Below are 17,184 nucleotides of genomic sequence, written 5' to 3'. Positions count from 1 at the left end.
GAGGGGAGAAGCTCCCCCAAGAGGACCACGGAGGGAAAAGAAAAAGAGCAGACCCCATCCACGAGGCTAATACTTCTATCGAGGGGTGCTGATTGCTTCCTGGAGGGATGATGACAAATGCCAGGAAGAGTGTTGAAAGATTCAATGAAACAATGTCCATAAAGCTTTACAGAGCACCTCCTATGCACTCTATATAGTAACCATCACTGTGGGTGATGCTCGTTCATTGCTGGAGTTAGTGATGGTGGTGGGTGGAGGTGACTCCTTCTCAGTCGCTGTTGAACGATGGTTCTTGGGTTGTTGGTACCACTGGCGGTGATGGTGCTCATTGCTGTCTGTTGTTGCAAGTTGGCGGTGACTGTAGTTCTCGTGGGTGTGCTGGTGGTGGTGATGGTCGCTTTTGGTGCCAGCTAGTGTGGAATGTTTGCAGTTGGTGGTGGGTCGTTGTCAGGGTTGACCCATGGAACAATGGCAGTCAGTGGTCCCTGTCCTTCGGAGTTGGGTGGGGATGGTATAGCATCCTTTTGCTGTTGGTTGGTCATGTTGGTTTCGGGATGGCTGTTTCCATGGTAGCTGGCCATGTGTGGTTATTGATGGCTGGTATTGTGAGCGTGGGTGTCATGGCGGTGGGTGATGCTAGGGAAATTGGTGGTGCGATTCGTCATTGTTTTCCTGTTTGATGTTGACTGCTGGTGCTGGTACTGAGGTTCAGCAGTTTTTGTTTGACTTTGATGGCAAGGTGGGTGAAGGCAACAACTGACTGTCCCCAGTTGGTGGTGGTGGTGGGGGGGGGGGGTGAGGGTAAGGATGATTGTAAAGTACAGACACAAAGCAGGGAGACCAGTGATGTGGCTGCTTGGTCCACAGGCAGCAGCCGTGGGGATGCACAGAGAAGGCTGCTGGCCAAGAGAGAGTTGGGGTGGAGGACTCTAGAAGGACAAGGGTCGCCACCTGTCCCCTCCACTTAGGCCAAAAGGAACCTGAGAGCCTTCCCCCCCAAGGGAGGGGGGACCTCAAGAGCCTTTGGAGGCGAGGATGCCGTTTGCACAGTGCAGGGATGCAGGGTGTGGCCCCAGAACCCCACTGAGTCGGGGGAGGACAGGACCAAGGCTGCAGTGACACGCCGGGGTGGGGGGTGGGGGACAGGAGCTGGGGGCCGGTCCCAGCAGCGGCTGCCATGGCAGCTTCACATCTCTTCCCTGCTTGCGACCACAGCTCGCAGGACCCCAACGAGGAAGGAAGTGGCTGTTTCGTTAGTCTCTCCATCTGGGGCTCTTCTCATCAGCACCCAGGAGCTGGGAGGCCAGAGCAGTTAGGGCAAATTGCAAAAGCTCCCACGTCCAGCGTCTCCTCCTGGCCTTGCACCCTGAGCCTGTGGGACCAGCCAGCTTCAGGCTGCTGCCGCTGGGCATGGTGAGGACAGCTAGTGTTTCCGCTTCCCAAGCCTGACCTCATTGAACCTGCACGGCTAGCCGCCCCCAAGAGGCCTACAGCCCTCAGTGTTCCCATTTTCCCGATAAGGAAATAGCCATCACTGTTTCCAGATGAGGAAATAACCTTCCCTTCCAGGGAGGTTAGGTGAGCTGCTGGACAACCCAAAAGTGGCAGAGGATGTCAACTCAGTGACTCCTAAGGTCATGCTTTTAACAGCCACCTTGACCTGCAACGTCCTGCTCCTCCCTACAAGATGAGGGGCCGTGGGGACTTGGGGGTACTGACATGCCCCAAGCTGCCCAACCCTCCAGCCTCATTTTGACCTGGAATCTCCACTCCAGAGAAACCAGAAGCCCCACTCCACATGGCCTCTGTCTTAGACTGGGGGGGGAGTCTCTCCGAAGAGCCAAAGTTAGAAGTTACCTCCCACCCCAGCCCTGACTCTCTTTCACAAGAGCCCCATCAGGTTGAGTCATACTTGGCTTGTGGTCAACTGTGACCACAACATCTTCGTTGCACCCCCACCCCCAAGGAAGGGACTCAGAAATTCAGTTTCAACTTGATCTAGGAGACTTGGGAGCCACAGGGAGATGGGTACTCATGACACAGGGCAGGAGGCGGCAGTCTCGTCCCAATGGTACCTCATTCATTCCTTCACTCCCTCAACAAGCATCTATCCACCAGCTCCTATGTCTTCTGTCAAACACTGATCACCTCCACTAAATGCTCTTGGGGTCACCAGCTGCCATTCCCTGAGGCATCCAGTGCACCTCCTCTCTGCATGGGCTCACTGACTCCTCTCAGTGAGAGAACCAGTGGAGGAGGTTTATTATGGAATCCATTCTACAGATGGGAAAACCGAGGCTTGGAGAAGTGAAGCAGCCTCCCCGGGGTCACATAGTCAGTCAATATCAAGCCAGGCCTCACACCCAACTGGTCCCATGCCAAAATTCTTGACTGTCCTTCCACACACTGCACTCACTTGAGCAACACCCTCTCTCCCTCTACCACCAACAACCCATGGTTTTTGTCCTCACAGGGGGCTGGGAGTGGATCTGGAGGCTCCAGGTTCCCCAGGGGCAGGCCACAGAGAGACAGAATGGCAGGGGCTGCAAGAGGCAGAGGGCCACTCAGCTGGCTGGGGGAAGAAGGAAGGGACAGGAAGAGGAACCAAGTCCTTGATGTCAAGAGAACCAGCCAGACACAGCCAGCATCAGAGAAAGGAAGTGGCCTTGAACCTCGGCCCAGCCTGAGGGCCCCAGGAGGGTAGAGACCAGACTGACCCCCCAGAGGAACCTCTGGACAGGACCAATCTTGTCTCCGCCCCATCTTCATCTGATCTGAAGCACCAACCCCAGCCACCTCTGACCTGCAGACGGGGCTAAGGGCGGCCATCCTCCCTTCCTGCTGTGTGACCTTGGAGAGGACAAGGAACCTCTCTGTGCTGTAGTTTTCTCTTCCACAAAGTGGACCTGGTCACAGTACTGACGTCAGCATGATAAATGAGGTCATTCGCGGAAGAAGCCCAGACCGCGGTGTAGCACACAGAAAGTGCCAGTGGGCTGTTAACTATCCTGATGATGGCTGTTGGTTACCATAGTTACCACCCGAAGCCCCACCCCTCAGGTCTTCAGAGAGAGGATCCACCTCCTGTCCCCCCCATCAGCGCCCCACCCACCCACTTCCCCACCGACCTTGGCTCAGAGAAAGAGCAGACCCCCGCCTGCAGCCCCTGGATGACAGCAGCCCACAGAGGATACCACTTTGCTCCCAGATTTCATCCTCTCTTCCCACCAACATGCTCTGGTCTCCCCATCTTGAAAACAGGAAACCTGCTCCCTGACCCCTCCTCTTCCCACACCATCTTCCCCTCTTCCCCTTCTCAGCCAGACTGTCTGAAAGCCATCCTCACTCCCTGTCTACACCTCCTGACCTCCCCATCTGGCTTCTGAATGAGGTGGCCAGTGCTCTCCACGGGGGCCCCTCTGAGCCTCCGGTGAGCTGGACACTCTTCAGTAGCTCGGGGGTCTGGTCGATGGCTCCCTGCTTCTCCCAGCTGGCCCTTGTCCTCTCCAGGTCTCACCGGTCCTGGATGCCTCCAACCTCCCAGCTGACGCCCTGCTCAGCCTCTGTCGTAGGCATCCTCTCCAACCCCTGCACAATGCCGCTCCCACAGCTTTGTCCTCCCCACCGCCCTTCCCACTGCACCCCGGGGTCCTTGGTGCATCACGCCCAGCACCCCCTTCTTATAACAGACCCCTTGGCAGGCCCCCTTGAAACCCTGCGTTGAAATTCACAGACAGTGAAACACACCGACTCCCATCCTTTCAAAGACAATGTGATCTCCTGTAATTCAGAGGAGAAAGTCACTTGGAAGAAAATATGCACATAAAGATGAAGATGCTCAGGCCAGTGGCCCACGAATGCCCACTGGAGCCCCCAGGTGCTCACGTGGGGACACAGGAGCATCTAAATGAGCTGATGCCAAGTGACGCGTCAGCCATGCTAACACGATGAGCAGCTTGAGCTTCCAAAATGCCGAACAGGTCTTAGTGCAATCTGAGCAACACTCAAATCTCCCTTGATACAGGTAGTCTGGAAGATGGAGTGCGTGGCAGCCATGCAAAACATACCTAGCTTTTCTGTGTACACATAAAATAGCATTTGATCCTAGATTCCAGTGATTATAAACAGTTTTGTCACTTACATGAGCAGCTGGTAGGGTGGAGTGGGGGCTGCGGTCAAGGCAATAATTTGTGGGCCAATTTGGCACCTGCAGCCCAAATGCCAACCAGTCGTCCCCATTCCCGGGACGATGAAAATGCTCTCACAATTCTTACAGCGTCCCCAGGAGCCCTGCCGAGAATTCTCCAAGCTGCGGACAATCAAGGCTGAGTTCCTTTGCTCCGCATTCAAGGCCCTTCGGGACCTGGCCCTGGTTGACCTCCCTTCCATTCATTCACAGGCTATTGCACTCTTCGACTCGCTCATTCAAATAAGCCCTGACGCCACGTGCAGCCGGGCATTGCCCGAGCCCCCGCCCTCGGGAGCTTGCACGCCACAAGATGCAGCCAACGTACAGGGTGTCCAGCATGTGGCCAGGGCTGCGGTGAGGGGCCCCGGAGGCTGTGGGGGTCCAGAGGGAACCTCCACCTGGCCTGGGGTTGGGGAGGGCTTCTTACAGGATATGTCACCTGAGCCAAGTGTGAAGGCCAGACAGGGTGTTCTGAGCAGAGGCCTGAGCATCAGCAAAGCTCGGAGGCGCCCAGGTCAGGGCCTAAAAGAGTGTTTCCCTGGGGGCCGAAGTTACCAGCACAGAGTAAGCGCCCCAGAATCTTTTGTGGGATGGCTGGGAGCGTGATGGGAAGCCACAGATGGGTTCTCAGCCCCGGAGCGAGGAGACCAGGTTTGCCATATGAAAAACTCAGTCTGACAGCTCAGGCTGGAAGCAGTTTGAAGGGGTTCGAGCCCCAAGCCCCCACATAGGCTCCCTCCTCTGCTCTCGGCTCCTGCTTCTGCACCCGCACACTGCCTGGCACACCTTTCCTCCCAGCTCTTGACCAAAGCCCTTCTTGACTTTCGAGGCCCAGCCCAAACACCCCGTGGGCCCCAGCCACTTGTGGGTGTAGACGCAAGAGCCTGGCCTTTGCTGTCAGATGGATCCAGACTCCAGTCCCACACCCTTGGAGACAACTGAGCCGGGTCCGTAGTCAAGTGTCAAATACTTCTCGAGCCTCAGTTTCTGCCCCTAGACTCCCCTGAGCTGCCGTGAGGACTGCTCATAATATTGGCTTCACCGCCGGCCCCCCTGCATCAAGCATGTCATAGGCGCTTGGTGAATGTTAATTCCGTCCAGTGCCCCTCGCCAGGGGCCCGTCCTCACCATTCCTTGGGCTGGAGAGAAGTGCCAGCCCCTCACCCCATTTTGGATTTTGTACCCCAGAGCAGTTTACTCCCTCCCGTTAGCCCTGGAAAGTGAGGCTGCTTCTCCCATTGTACAGATGAGGCCACTGAGGCTCAGAGTGGTGTTGGATCACCCCACCTGGATTGGAACCCAGATCTACCCCCCACCAAAAACTGGCCTCATTTAATGTCTGTGGGCATTCCTCAATGAACCCTGCTCTGGCTGTCAGCATGTCCAGAATGTGACCTTGTACCTCCCCTGCTCAGGAATTCCCCAGAGTCCCCAAGAGAGACTGGCCCCTCCTCCACCTCTGTCCTCCACGCCTGCCTGCATCCTCTCCACCCCACGCACCATCTCTCTTCCCCAGAATCTGTGTGGCAAACACTGCTCAGCTTTGAGGACTTGCCTCTGATTCCCAGCATCCTTTGCTCTTGGGGTGTTCCTCTGAAGCTGGGTTTCTTTCTTTGCCACTGTTCCCTGTTCATCCGTCAGGTCATCCCTTCTAGAGCTGAGAGAGGACTCAGTCCCAGTCCCTGCCCTCCAAGAGCTCCTGGTCTGAGAATGAGGGGCTTCCTGGAGGGGGGCCATCTCATGTAGGCATGAGCACGCCTGCCAGGGAAGCTCCGGGCCGCCATCACTCACCTGTTTGCCAGACTCCTCCATGGCAGGGGTATAGTGAACAGAGCGCACCTGAGACAGCCAGTATGTTTAAGTGTCCGAGGCGCTGGATGAGCTCAGTCGGGCTGAAAAGAGAAAACATTCCAGGCAGGCTTCCTGGAGGAGGGGTCTGTTGGGGGAGAGCCTGTGTCTGAGTCTCCTCCCAGGGGCCTAAGGAAAGTCTCACCTGATTTAAAAAAAAAAAAAAAAAAACTGAGGGAGGAAATGAGAAGGGAAAGCTGTGGGGGCCGAGGAGCAGGGTCACGGCCAGCCAGTGGGGCACAGAGGACAGAGGTCACAGCCGGGACAGGCTAGGATGCGTGACCATGAGGGAGGAGGAGAGGAGGAGGAAGGAGGCCATCTAGAGGTGGAAGGGTGGGCAGCAGGTCAAATGCCACAGAGAAGTGAGAAGGAGGGTGAGTCAACCCCCACAAACAAGCCTCCCCCGGTGCCCTTTTCCCCTCCCACAGCCGCCGGAGCCCCAAGCACACTCTACCCCCCCCCGGGGCCTGGCATCCGTGATAGTGGGACACTAGGTGGAGGGATGGGAGGACAGAGCCCCCTCCTCTGGGACAGGGAGCTCGGACTCCACCTCGCCCACCTCTCCGGGTGTCCCCGAATTGGGGAAGGAGGCTGGCCGGTGGCTGAGGTGAGGCGGAATCAGAAGGAGGTGATGGAGGTGAGCCAGGTGGGGGCGCTGAGACATCAGGACCACCCCCGCCGCGCCCTCCCCCCCACCCCACCCCCACCCCTGGCAGGGGCTCACTCCCATCTGGCCACCCCCACCCCAGGGCAGCAAGGAGCGCTTCCACTGGCAGAGCCACAATGTGAAGCAGAGCGGCGTGGATGACATGGTGTTGCTGCCCCAGATCACCGAGGACGCCATCGTGGGCAACCTCCGCAAGCGCTTCATGGACGACTACATCTTTGTACCCTGGGCCGTGGGCGGGGGTGGGCAGATGATGGAGACAGGGACAGGAGGGTGACTGACCAGTGGAGGGAGGGGTGGCATGTGGATGAACGCAGGGAAGGGCGGCAGAGAGGGTGCAGCACGGAAGGGACGGACAGATGCCTGAGCAAATGAGCAGAAGGAGGGATGGGCAGTGAGAGCATCGGGTGGGAGGAGGGGACAGATGGCAGTGACAGCAGGGCTCTGCTTGGGGGCGGCTGGGGTCCTCACTGCTCCCTCCGCCCTGGGTAGCTCAGCCACAGTACATTCCATCTCTCCTTTCTGGACCCAGCTCTGTGTTTTCCCGAAGAGACCCAGAGCACATCTGAGTATCTCCATCTCTCGCTCTGAGCAGCGGGGCTCTGGAGGCCCCAGGGGATTAGGATTTAGGGGACAGGGGCCCATAAGGAACAAAGCCAGCCAGAACACCGCACAGCCCTTAACAGCACCCCAGACCTATATTGGCTCGGTGCTCATCTCCGTAAACCCCTTCAAGCAGATGCCTTACTTCACTGACCGCGAGATCGACCTCTACCAGGGCGCGGTAAGACCGGGGCCAGGTGGGAGGCATAGCCCCGGGACCCCCAGCCTCTAGCCCTGGGCTAAGACCTGACCTTCCCCATCAGGCTCAGTACGAGAATCCCCCACACATCTATGCCCTCACGGACAACATGTATCGCAACATGCTCATTGACTATGAGAACCAGTGTGTCATCATCAGGTACAGAGTGGGGGGGGGGGTCTCCACACCCTCCTGCCCAGGCCCCACAACAGCCTCAGCACCCTAGGGAACTTTGCTCAGAACTCCTGATCCAAACAGAACCTTACTGTCCCTCTCTGCCCCTGGCCCTGCTTTACTTTCCTTGTCACCCCCTGACCCATGATATATTTATTCATTCATTCTGTTATTGTCCATCTGTCCATTCGAAATGTCAGCTCTGAGACAGCAGGGATTTTTGTCTGTCTTGTTCACTACTGTTTCCCAAGAATCTGGTATAGTGCCTGGCACACAGTAGGGAATGAATGAATGAACGAATGAATGAATGATCAGGCACTAGAAAGGGCGCTTATCCCCCCCAACCTTCCCTCCCCAATGGCTGTTGATCATTCTTTCCCGCACCCACCCCCAGTGGAGAGAGTGGAGCTGGGAAGACCGTGGCAGCCAAATACATCATGGGCTACATCTCCAAGGTGTCTGGCGGGGGTGAGAAGGTCCAGGTGAGGGGAGAACAGAAGGACGGGCTGGGTCTCCCCAGAAGCACAGTAATTAACCCCCACGACAACCTACCTCGTCCTGACCTCTTCCCACCTCCACCTGCCTCTGCCCCCAGCACGTGAAGGATATCATCCTGCAATCAAACCCACTGCTGGAGGCCTTCGGCAATGCCAAGACCATGCGCAACAACAATTCCAGCCGCTTTGTGAGTCTGCAGCCCCGTTTTGGAGCAAGTGCTCCCTCCATACACACACACACACACACACACACACACACACACACACACCTGTGTTCTCAATAACATAGGAACTCCCTGCTCCTGGATGAGAGACTCACTTCCTGCTTATAGTCCTGAAAAGACTCCCCCATCAGCTGAACTGTAGAAGCCTTGACTTGTAACATTCTTAAATATTTCCCTGGCTGTGACCATGCTACATCCCTTCCTATTCACAGTTCAGTTCCCAATTCTCTCATTCATTCTTTCTTTCAACAAATTGTTCTTGGGCTCCTTCTTTGTGTCAGGTGTTAGTGCTGAGCCTAATGGAAGACAGAATAGGCCAACAGATCTGGATTTATGGCCTGATTCTGTCACTATTTAGATTTGTGGCTTGGAAAACAAAAACAAAAATAATGTTTCAGTAGCTTAAACCTCCTGAGGCTCCTGTTTTCTCATCCATAAAATGGGGATGATGTTAATACCCATCTCACAGACCTCAATAATTCCAGTCCAATACCTACACATGAAATGATTTAATAAATTCCATACACTAATAAGATTTTTATTCCCGGGCGCCTGGGTGGCTCAGATGGTTAAGTGTCTGCCTTCGGCTCAGGTCATGATCTCAGGGTCCTGGGATCGAGTCCCGCATCGGGCTCCCTGCTCCTTGGGAGCCTGCTCCTCCCTCTGCCTCTCTCTCTCTCTCATGAATAAATAAATAAAATCTTTTAAAAAAAAGATTTTTATTCCCCTAAATATTATTAATTATATTTTTATGTCTAACATATTCATCATGTAATTATATTTTAAGTATTTTCCTCAACATTTTATTATTAAAATTTTTTTTTTAAGATTTTATTTATTTATTTGAAAGAGAGAGAATGAGAGAGAGCACATGAGAGGGGGGAGGGTCAGAGGGAGAAGCAGACTCCCTGCCGAGCAGGGAGCCCAATGCGGGACTCGATCCAGGGACTCCAGGATCATGACCTGAGCAGAAGGCAGCCGCTTAACCAACTGAGCCACCCAGGCGCCCCTTATTATTAAAATTTTTAATGGGGCACCTGGGTGACCCAGTCAGTTGAGCATCCAACTCTTGGTTTCAAGGTCATGAGTTCGGGCCCCGCATGGGGCTCCATACTGGACGTGGAGCCTACTTTAAAAAAATAAAATAAAACAGAAAAATTGGGAGAATGGTATAGTGAACACCTGATGCCCATCTCCGAGATTCTATCATTAACATTTTGCTATACTCACTTTATCATATCTCCATCTGTTCATTTTTTTTTTTTTTAAGTAAGCTCCACACCCAATGTGGGGCTTGAACTCACAACCCTGAGTTTAAGAGTCACGCACTCCACTGACTGAGCCAGCCAGGCGCTCCTATTCATCTTTTTTTTTTTTTTTTTTTGGATGCACTAAAAAGTAAGACAGCAGACACCATACTTTCTGCCCTGCCAACATGTCAGCATGTAGATCATTAATTATAGTCCAATATAAATTTGCAGTGCTCTTTCATTTCTTTTAAAGTAAAATTTGCATATAGCAAAACACATAAATCTAAAGTGGACCATTCACCGAGTTTAGAAAAATGCATACATCTGTGCAACCAAAGCCTTATCAACACACAGAACATCACCGTCACTCCAGAAAGTTCCCTCCCTTTTCAGTCAACCTTTATTCCCACCTCATCCCAGAAGCAACCACTCCTCTGGGTCCTTTTTTTTTTTTCCCACCATTTTTCAGCTGTTCTAGAACTTTATACAAATGGAATCAAACAGTATATATTTTCAAACTATTGATACACACAACAACATGGATGAACCTCCAACACATAGTTATGTCTTATATTATTTTATTGTACAAGAGAATAGGCATATGTCTTGTATTACAGGTGTCTGTGTAGTGGGATGATGTAATGGGTATTGTCATTGCATCACGGTGGCAGAAAGGAAAAAGTAAGGGGGCTTCTCTGCCCTCCAACTTCTGGCCAGAGTAGAACCCAGATATTGTCAGAGACCAAAGAAGGGGCTTGTAGGGCCCTCGCTCTGGGCTCAGGGACAACCTGTGAGGGACAGCCAGGATCACTGAAACCAGCAGCAGCCCGAAGAGACACGGAGGCCTCTGTGTTGGGGTCGAAGGACCAGGACAGTGGTCAATAAAATGGGGTACTTCTATGTGCCAGGCACAGGGCTGGATGCCCTGATGAGGGGAAGTTACTAGAGAAGGAGCAGCTTAAACAGAGACTGGAGGGAAGGAGCTGATGCAGAGAGCAACCAGTCCGTAAGTGGGAGGTGGAGAGAGGAGAGTTGAGATCACGTGGGAAAGAGGCCAGGCTCCTAAGACCCATCCTCAATTCCTCCCCTACCTGCACCCTCGGGGAACCTTGGGCGCCTCATCTGGCTCTCTCGGCTTCAGGGCAAATACTTTGAGATCCAGTTCAGCCGAGGCGGGGAGCCGGACGGGGGCAAGATCTCCAACTTCCTGCTAGAGAAATCCCGTGTGGTCATGCAGAACGAAAACGAGAGGAACTTCCACATCTACTATCAGGTGCAAGGAAAGGGGCCGTGAGGGTGAGGCTGGGGCAGAGGGAGAGCCCAAGGGGAGACATGGGAGGGTTAGTGTCCCGGAGCCCAGGGCAGTGAGGACCGGGGCATCACAAGGGCTGTGCCAGTCCAATGCCAGATGCATGAGCGTTGCTCGCCCTCCAGCTGCTGGAAGGAGCCTCCCAGGAGCAGCGGCAGAACCTGGGGCTCATGACCCCCGACTACTATTACTACCTCCAATCGGACACCTACAAGGTGGATGGCACCGATGACCGGAGCGACTTCAGTGAGACTTTGGTGAGCAGTGACCACCACTCTAGAAAGCCGAGGCCCAGAGAGGGGCAGGGACTTGCCTCAGGCCACACAGCGAGTGGGTGAAATAAGCAAGGCAGGGATCCAGGTGTCCTGCCTCCCTGCATCCATGCTGTGGCCCCAGAAGCCTAACCCGGGAGGGCAATCGTGGTACAGTTCCTGCCCCTGTGTGCCTGCAGAATGCCATGCAGGTCATCGGGATCCCGCCCAACATCCAGCAGCTGGTCCTGCAGCTGGTGGCGGGAATCCTGCACTTGGGAAACATCAACTTCTGTGAAGATGGGAACTACGCCCGGGTGGAGAGTGTGGACCGTGAGTGTGGGTGCTGGGGAGGGCGGGGTGGATGTGTGTGTCCCAACTGCTTCCTCCTAGGAAGGGTCCCAGGACGGTAAGAACCATGAGGACAATATCTGTGTCACTGGGCACAAAGGAGGGCGACGGAAGTACCACAGGAGGCCCCAGAGCCTAACTGGCTGCTCTCTTTCCCCCCAACCCTGGCAGTTCTGGCCTTTCCTGCCTACCTGCTGGGCATCGACAGCAGGCGGCTACAGGAGAAGCTCACCAGCCGCAAGATGGACAGCCGCTGGGGCGGACGCAGCGAGTCCATCGACGTGACCCTCAACGTGGAGCAGGCGGCCTACACCCGCGATGCCCTGGCCAAGGGGCTCTACGCCCGTCTCTTCGACTTTCTTGTGGAGGTGAGAGAGGCCGGGGCCAGGGAGTGGGAGAGGCCCTGCCCCACAGCGCCCTGGGCTTGGACCAGCCAAGTGTGGAAGGCAGGCTTGGCAGCCACCTGACCAATTCCTGGCAATGGGAGGCATCAAGCAGAGGCGGGAGGGGATCAGGTGGAAGATTTAGGAGGAGGCTCCATCTGGCTGTGGCACAGAGCCCGGGAGGGAGGGGGCTGCTGGAACCATCCAGGCCTGGACTGGGGTTGGGGCTGTGGGGACGGAGACAGATGGGTGCATTTCAGAGCCACAAGGGGGCTGTCAGGAGGACAGAGGGATGCACTGGACGTGTCAAGGCCAAACATGATGACAATGCTCTAGGAGCCAACATTACAGAACGCTTAGCCTCCGCCAGCTACCGTTCCAAGTGTTTTTACATGCGTCAGTTTAATGCCTTTATAAAGCCCTCCAGAGTGGCTGCCGTTATTACCCCCATTTTATTTTTATTTTTATTTTTTTAAAGATTTTATTTATTTATTTGTGAGAGAGAGAATGAGAGAGAGCACATGAGAGGGGGGAGGGTCAGAGGGAGAAGCAGACTCCCCGCCGAGCAGGGAGCCCGATGCGGGACTCGATCCAGGGACTCCGGGATCATGACCTGAGCCGAAGGCAGTCGCCCAACCAACTGAGCCACCCAGGCGCCCATTACCCCCATTTTAAAGATGGGAAAATAGAAGTGCAGAATGGTTAAGAGGCAAAGCGAGCTCCCAAGGTAGGAACCCGGATTTCTAACACCTGGGTTTCTTGTGCGGTGTCTGGGGGCGGGGGACAGAGAGCTGGAGAAGGCAGGAGAGGAGCTGACAAGAGAGGACACAGCCCACGAACGTGGTTCCGAGCCCACGCAGAGGGTGACAAGCTGGCACTCCCCTACTCTCCCCACCCACATTGCAGGCCATCAACCAGGCTATGCAGAAGCCCCAGGAGGAGTACAGCATTGGTGTGCTTGACATCTATGGCTTTGAGATCTTCCAGGTATGGCCTCTGCTCCCCAGCCCGCACCCTGTGCCTCCCTGAGCCTCCTGCGGTAGCCCAGTGGCCCCAGCAGGCTCCAGCATCAGCCCACTGATGGCAGCACCCTTGGCCTCCCTTGGCAGAAAAACGGCTTTGAGCAGTTCTGCATCAACTTTGTCAACGAGAAGCTGCAGCAGATCTTTATCGAACTCACCCTGAAAGCTGAGCAGGTGGGCAGGGGCAGCCAGGAGCCAGGGGACACGGAGGGTGGGGGCAGGACCATGAAGGTTGCTGAGCAACCAGGGGAACCACCCCCCTCCAGCCTCCCATTCCCACCTCTCTCTGCTGACCTGTCCAGGCCCCGTCATGACATTTCCTGTGGAAGCAGTTCTCTGCCTCTAAGACTTTGACGAGGGCTGGGGCATAGCCTCTTTGGTCATTCCTCCAATGATTATTTATTGAGCACCTGCTGTGTGCCAGGCAGTTTGCAGTGCTGGGGAGACTGCCATGCAAGAGAAGCAGAGCCTGAGACAAGGATTCAGGGCAAATATCAGGAGAGGAGTGAGGAAATGGGAGACATATTTAAAAAAAAAAAACAGTTGTTGGGGGGGAAACGCCTGGGTGGCTCAGTCGGTTAAGCATCCAACTCTTGATTTCAGTCAAGTCAGGATCTCAGGGTCCTAGGATCGAGCCCTAGGTCGGGCTCCATGTGGGGAGTCTGCTTGGGATTCTCTCTCTCCCTCTCCCTCTGCCCCTGCCCCCCCACAAACAAATAAATAAATCTTTAAAAAAACAAATAAATAAATAAATCTTAAAAAAAAAAAAAAAGCCAGAATAGGGTGTATTGGTGAGCAGGTTACACTGCAGGCAATTGGGGCCAATTTTTGCTGAGCCCTGGAGGGACGCTTTGTAGCACAGACCCGAGTTGACCCAGCCCAAAAGCAACGGAGCCAGAATATTTATCCACCAGCTCCTGTCTGTCGGTGGTCAAGGGCAGTCTGGGGTGGCGGTCCCAGCCTGCCCCACACAGGGCAACAGGCTTTGTTACTGGAGATGGTCCTGAGTGATGAGATGGGGAGATATAGGGAGACACCCACCACACCTCCTTCACCCACCCCTGTGAAGCACGCATTCTAGGAACATGCACATCCTTGCCCAGACACCCACCCCCATCCCTGCCCCCTTTGCTGCTCCCCAGGAGGAATACGTACAGGAGGGCATCCGCTGGACCCCCATCCAGTATTTCAACAACAAAGTCGTCTGCGACCTCATTGAAAACAAGCTGGTGAGGACTGGGCCAGCTCTGTGCATCTTGCTGGGTCTGGAGCTGGGCCCGGGAGAGGAGGGGGTGGGTTAGGGCCCCTTCTCTACCCCTGCTCCCCTCTGAGGGCAGACAGAGCACACCGAAATATCCCACCAGCCGCCTCATCCACTCACTCAACGAACCTTCCCCAGGGCCGCCTGCTCAGGGACAGAGGGGTCAACCCTGACAGGTCCCCCGCCAGGCCATCCCAGTCTGGGGAAGGGAAAGGAGCATGGATCCTTTATGGGGCTCCTCACCCCAACTAGCTTCCACAGCAGTCCCGCACACCATCACCACCCCCTTTGCCCCCCACCCCCCGCCTCCTCCACTCCCTCCCCATTCTGGGAACGGGATGGGGGCAGGGCCAGGCCAGGCTGAGCCGCTGCCCGCCTCCCCCACCCACAGAACCCCCCGGGCATCATGAGCGTCCTGGACGACGTGTGCGCCACCATGCACGCCACGGGCGGCGGCGCTGACCAGACCCTGCTGCAGAAGCTGCAGGCAGCGGTGGGCACCCACGAGCACTTCAACAGCTGGAGCTCGGGCTTCGTCATCCACCACTACGCCGGCAAGGTGCGCGGTGTGCCCCGCCCCCCGCCCGTCCCACCTGGCTGCCGCCTCCCCAGCAGCCCTCAGGGACCTCCCAGCCAGAGCTGCCGAACTCCACGACCCCTTTCTCCACCCCTCCCACTGACCCCCCAGGAACTGGCCTGGCCCCGCACCCCGTTCCTTCAGCTAGGGCTGCGGAAACCCCCACTCGCCCCCGACCAAGGTCAAGCTCTCTTTACTAATAGGACAGCTCCACCTAACAGGACAGAAACTCCCTCCCATTGACCCCACATTAGGCAGCAGACTCCCACACCCCGATCTGAGCTGCAAACCCCACTAACCCCCTGACCCAGGACACAGCCTTCTGACCCAAACTCAAAGACCCCAGGCCCAAGCTGTAAGCCACCGCCCTCCAAAATGGGCTGGAACCCCCTACAGACCCCTACCCAAGACTATAGAAATCCGCCGGCCTCTTACCCTGGCCACAGTCCTCCTCCCCAACTGACAGGACTATAGACGCTCCCATTGACCTCAAGTGGGCAGCAGACAGCCCCAAGGGTCTCCTGGCCATCCTGCAGCACCCCAGTCCCCAAAGTGGGCTAGAGCTCCTATGTTCCTTCAGCCAGGGAATAGCAGCAACCAGGACTATGGAGAGCCCCCCACCTTGGATGGCAGACCCAGCCTACAAGCCAGACTGAAGCCCCCCATGGATCCCCAGCCAGTGCTCGAACCCTCCTGACACCAATCCCAGCCCCTCAATTGACCACAACACAGATACTCAATCTGACCTCCTGACTTCAAATTAAACAGCAGACCCCCAGGGACCCTCTGTCCAGGCTGCAGCACCTCATCCCCAACTCTGGGCTAGAACTGCTGCCTCCCCCTGCCTCTGGCCCAGGCTGCAGCCCTAGCCCTCCAATCTGCACTTGAACATCAGACCTCCAGGGACCCCAAGCCCATGCTGCAGCCTCCTGCCCCTTATTGTGAACTATAGGTACCACTCCATCTTGTCCCCCAGGGCAGGTCCCCACAGGACCCCTGACCACCTGGGCTGTAAGCACCCCCCAGGTCTCAGCCCCTCATTCCCCCAACACTGTCTCTCTCCAGGTCTCCTACGATGTTAACGGTTTCTGTGAGAGGAACCGGGATGTTCTCTTCTCTGACCTCATAGAGCTGATGCAGACCAGTGAGCAGTGAGTGGCCTCCGGGCACAAATCCGCTTAGGGATGGGGGAGGCCGGGAAGCTCTCCATCTTCCTGGGAGTTCCCATCATGCCTTGTGAGGGGTGGCTGTCTGCAGGGACAGTGTTTCTAGTGACCGGGTCTGACTAAACAGGAGCCCAAGGTCCACAGGAAGAAGTAAGGACAGCATTAGGGGCGGTTCCTTATGGCCCATCCAATCCTCCCCCATGCAAGCCCAGTCCATGAAAACACATCGCACCCTGCATTTCTCTGCATTAACACATATGGATCCATCTCCTGACCACAGCTGCATACCAGGTTCCATTTTTTGCCTTTTTAACCTCCAAACTTTACTCAAGCTCTGCCATGTGCCAAGCACCATTTATTGGAACCTGTGGGGAAGGACACTGGAGAGGTCAGAGAACACGGCTGCTCTCACTGAGTGGAGAGCCAAGTAGGGAGGCAGGCATGGAACTGGAAGAAAAAAAGGCAAATAGAATACAGCAACGCGTGAAAGGCATAAGACAGTGGTCGGTAAGAGGCGGAAATTACGGCTCCTGGACCAACAACAGGAGCATCCTCTGAGCTGGGTACAAATGCAGACTTTCAGGCTCCGCCCCAGACCTACGACATCAGGATCTGCACTGTAACAAGATGCCCCTGGTGCCTCCTCCAGAACCATGTGCACATTTGAGTTTGAGATTCAGCGATCTAGAGCCTCGCTGTCTGTTACATTCCACATCCATGTAGAATCCGGGCTACGTACATCATGACTTTAAAACAACCGCCCTCATATACAATTTGCATGCCATGAAACGTGCCCAACTTCAGAAGTGATTCTTTGGAAACGTATAGAGCTGTGCAACCATGACTTCTATCCAATTGGGAACATTTGCATCACACCCAAAAGATCCCTCGTGCTAAATGGCAGTCGATCCCTCTACCCATTACATGTGTAATTTAAAATTTTTCTTTTTTTAAAAAAGATTTTATTTATTTGTCAGAGAGACAGCACAAGCAGGGGGAATGGCAGGCAGAGGGGGAAGCAGGCTCCCCGCTGAGCAGGGAGCCCGATGCGGGACCCGATCCCAGGACCCTGGGATCATGACCTGAGCTGAAGGCAGACGCTTAACCCACTGAGCCCCCCAGGCGTCCCAGCATGTAATTTTAAATTTTCTAATAAGCACAGTTAAAAAGTAAAAAGGTGAGAGGCACCTGGCTGGCTCAGTCAGAAGAGCAC

General features: G+C 55.2%; 2 protein-coding genes across 2 annotated transcripts in view; one reads left to right on the top strand and one right to left on the bottom strand.

The window, feature by feature from the left end:
- The window catches only part of HNRNPM (heterogeneous nuclear ribonucleoprotein M), a 111,602-nt gene that overhangs the window by 19,365 nt on the left and 75,053 nt on the right, over nt 1-17,184 (bottom strand). Inside the window, exon 17 of the transcript XR_004677891.1 lies at nt 5,981-6,081. The gene's annotated coding sequence lies outside the window, so the exon portion shown is untranslated. The remainder of the gene's footprint in view (nt 1-5,980; nt 6,082-17,184) is intronic.
- Nucleotides 1-17,184, top strand: part of MYO1F (myosin IF) — a 33,187-nt gene that overhangs the window by 1,432 nt on the left and 14,571 nt on the right. Inside the window, exons 2-15 of the mRNA XM_034998223.1 lie at nt 6,787-6,924; nt 7,399-7,488; nt 7,571-7,665; nt 8,075-8,162; nt 8,276-8,365; nt 10,793-10,924; nt 11,086-11,217; nt 11,412-11,544; nt 11,734-11,930; nt 12,852-12,932; nt 13,055-13,141; nt 14,110-14,196; nt 14,620-14,787; nt 15,871-15,956. Of these exons, the coding sequence (XP_034854114.1) occupies nt 6,787-6,924; nt 7,399-7,488; nt 7,571-7,665; nt 8,075-8,162; nt 8,276-8,365; nt 10,793-10,924; nt 11,086-11,217; nt 11,412-11,544; nt 11,734-11,930; nt 12,852-12,932; nt 13,055-13,141; nt 14,110-14,196; nt 14,620-14,787; nt 15,871-15,956 (1,604 nt within the window). The remainder of the gene's footprint in view (nt 1-6,786; nt 6,925-7,398; nt 7,489-7,570; nt 7,666-8,074; nt 8,163-8,275; nt 8,366-10,792; nt 10,925-11,085; nt 11,218-11,411; nt 11,545-11,733; nt 11,931-12,851; nt 12,933-13,054; nt 13,142-14,109; nt 14,197-14,619; nt 14,788-15,870; nt 15,957-17,184) is intronic.

This window comes from Mirounga leonina, unplaced genomic scaffold (assembly GCF_011800145.1).
Source record: "Mirounga leonina isolate KUSES-001 unplaced genomic scaffold, KU_Mleo_1.0 Mir_94, whole genome shotgun sequence".
NCBI classification, from domain to species: Eukaryota; Metazoa; Chordata; class Mammalia; order Carnivora; family Phocidae; genus Mirounga; species Mirounga leonina.
This window is presented reverse-complemented; position numbering and strand designations above follow the sequence as displayed.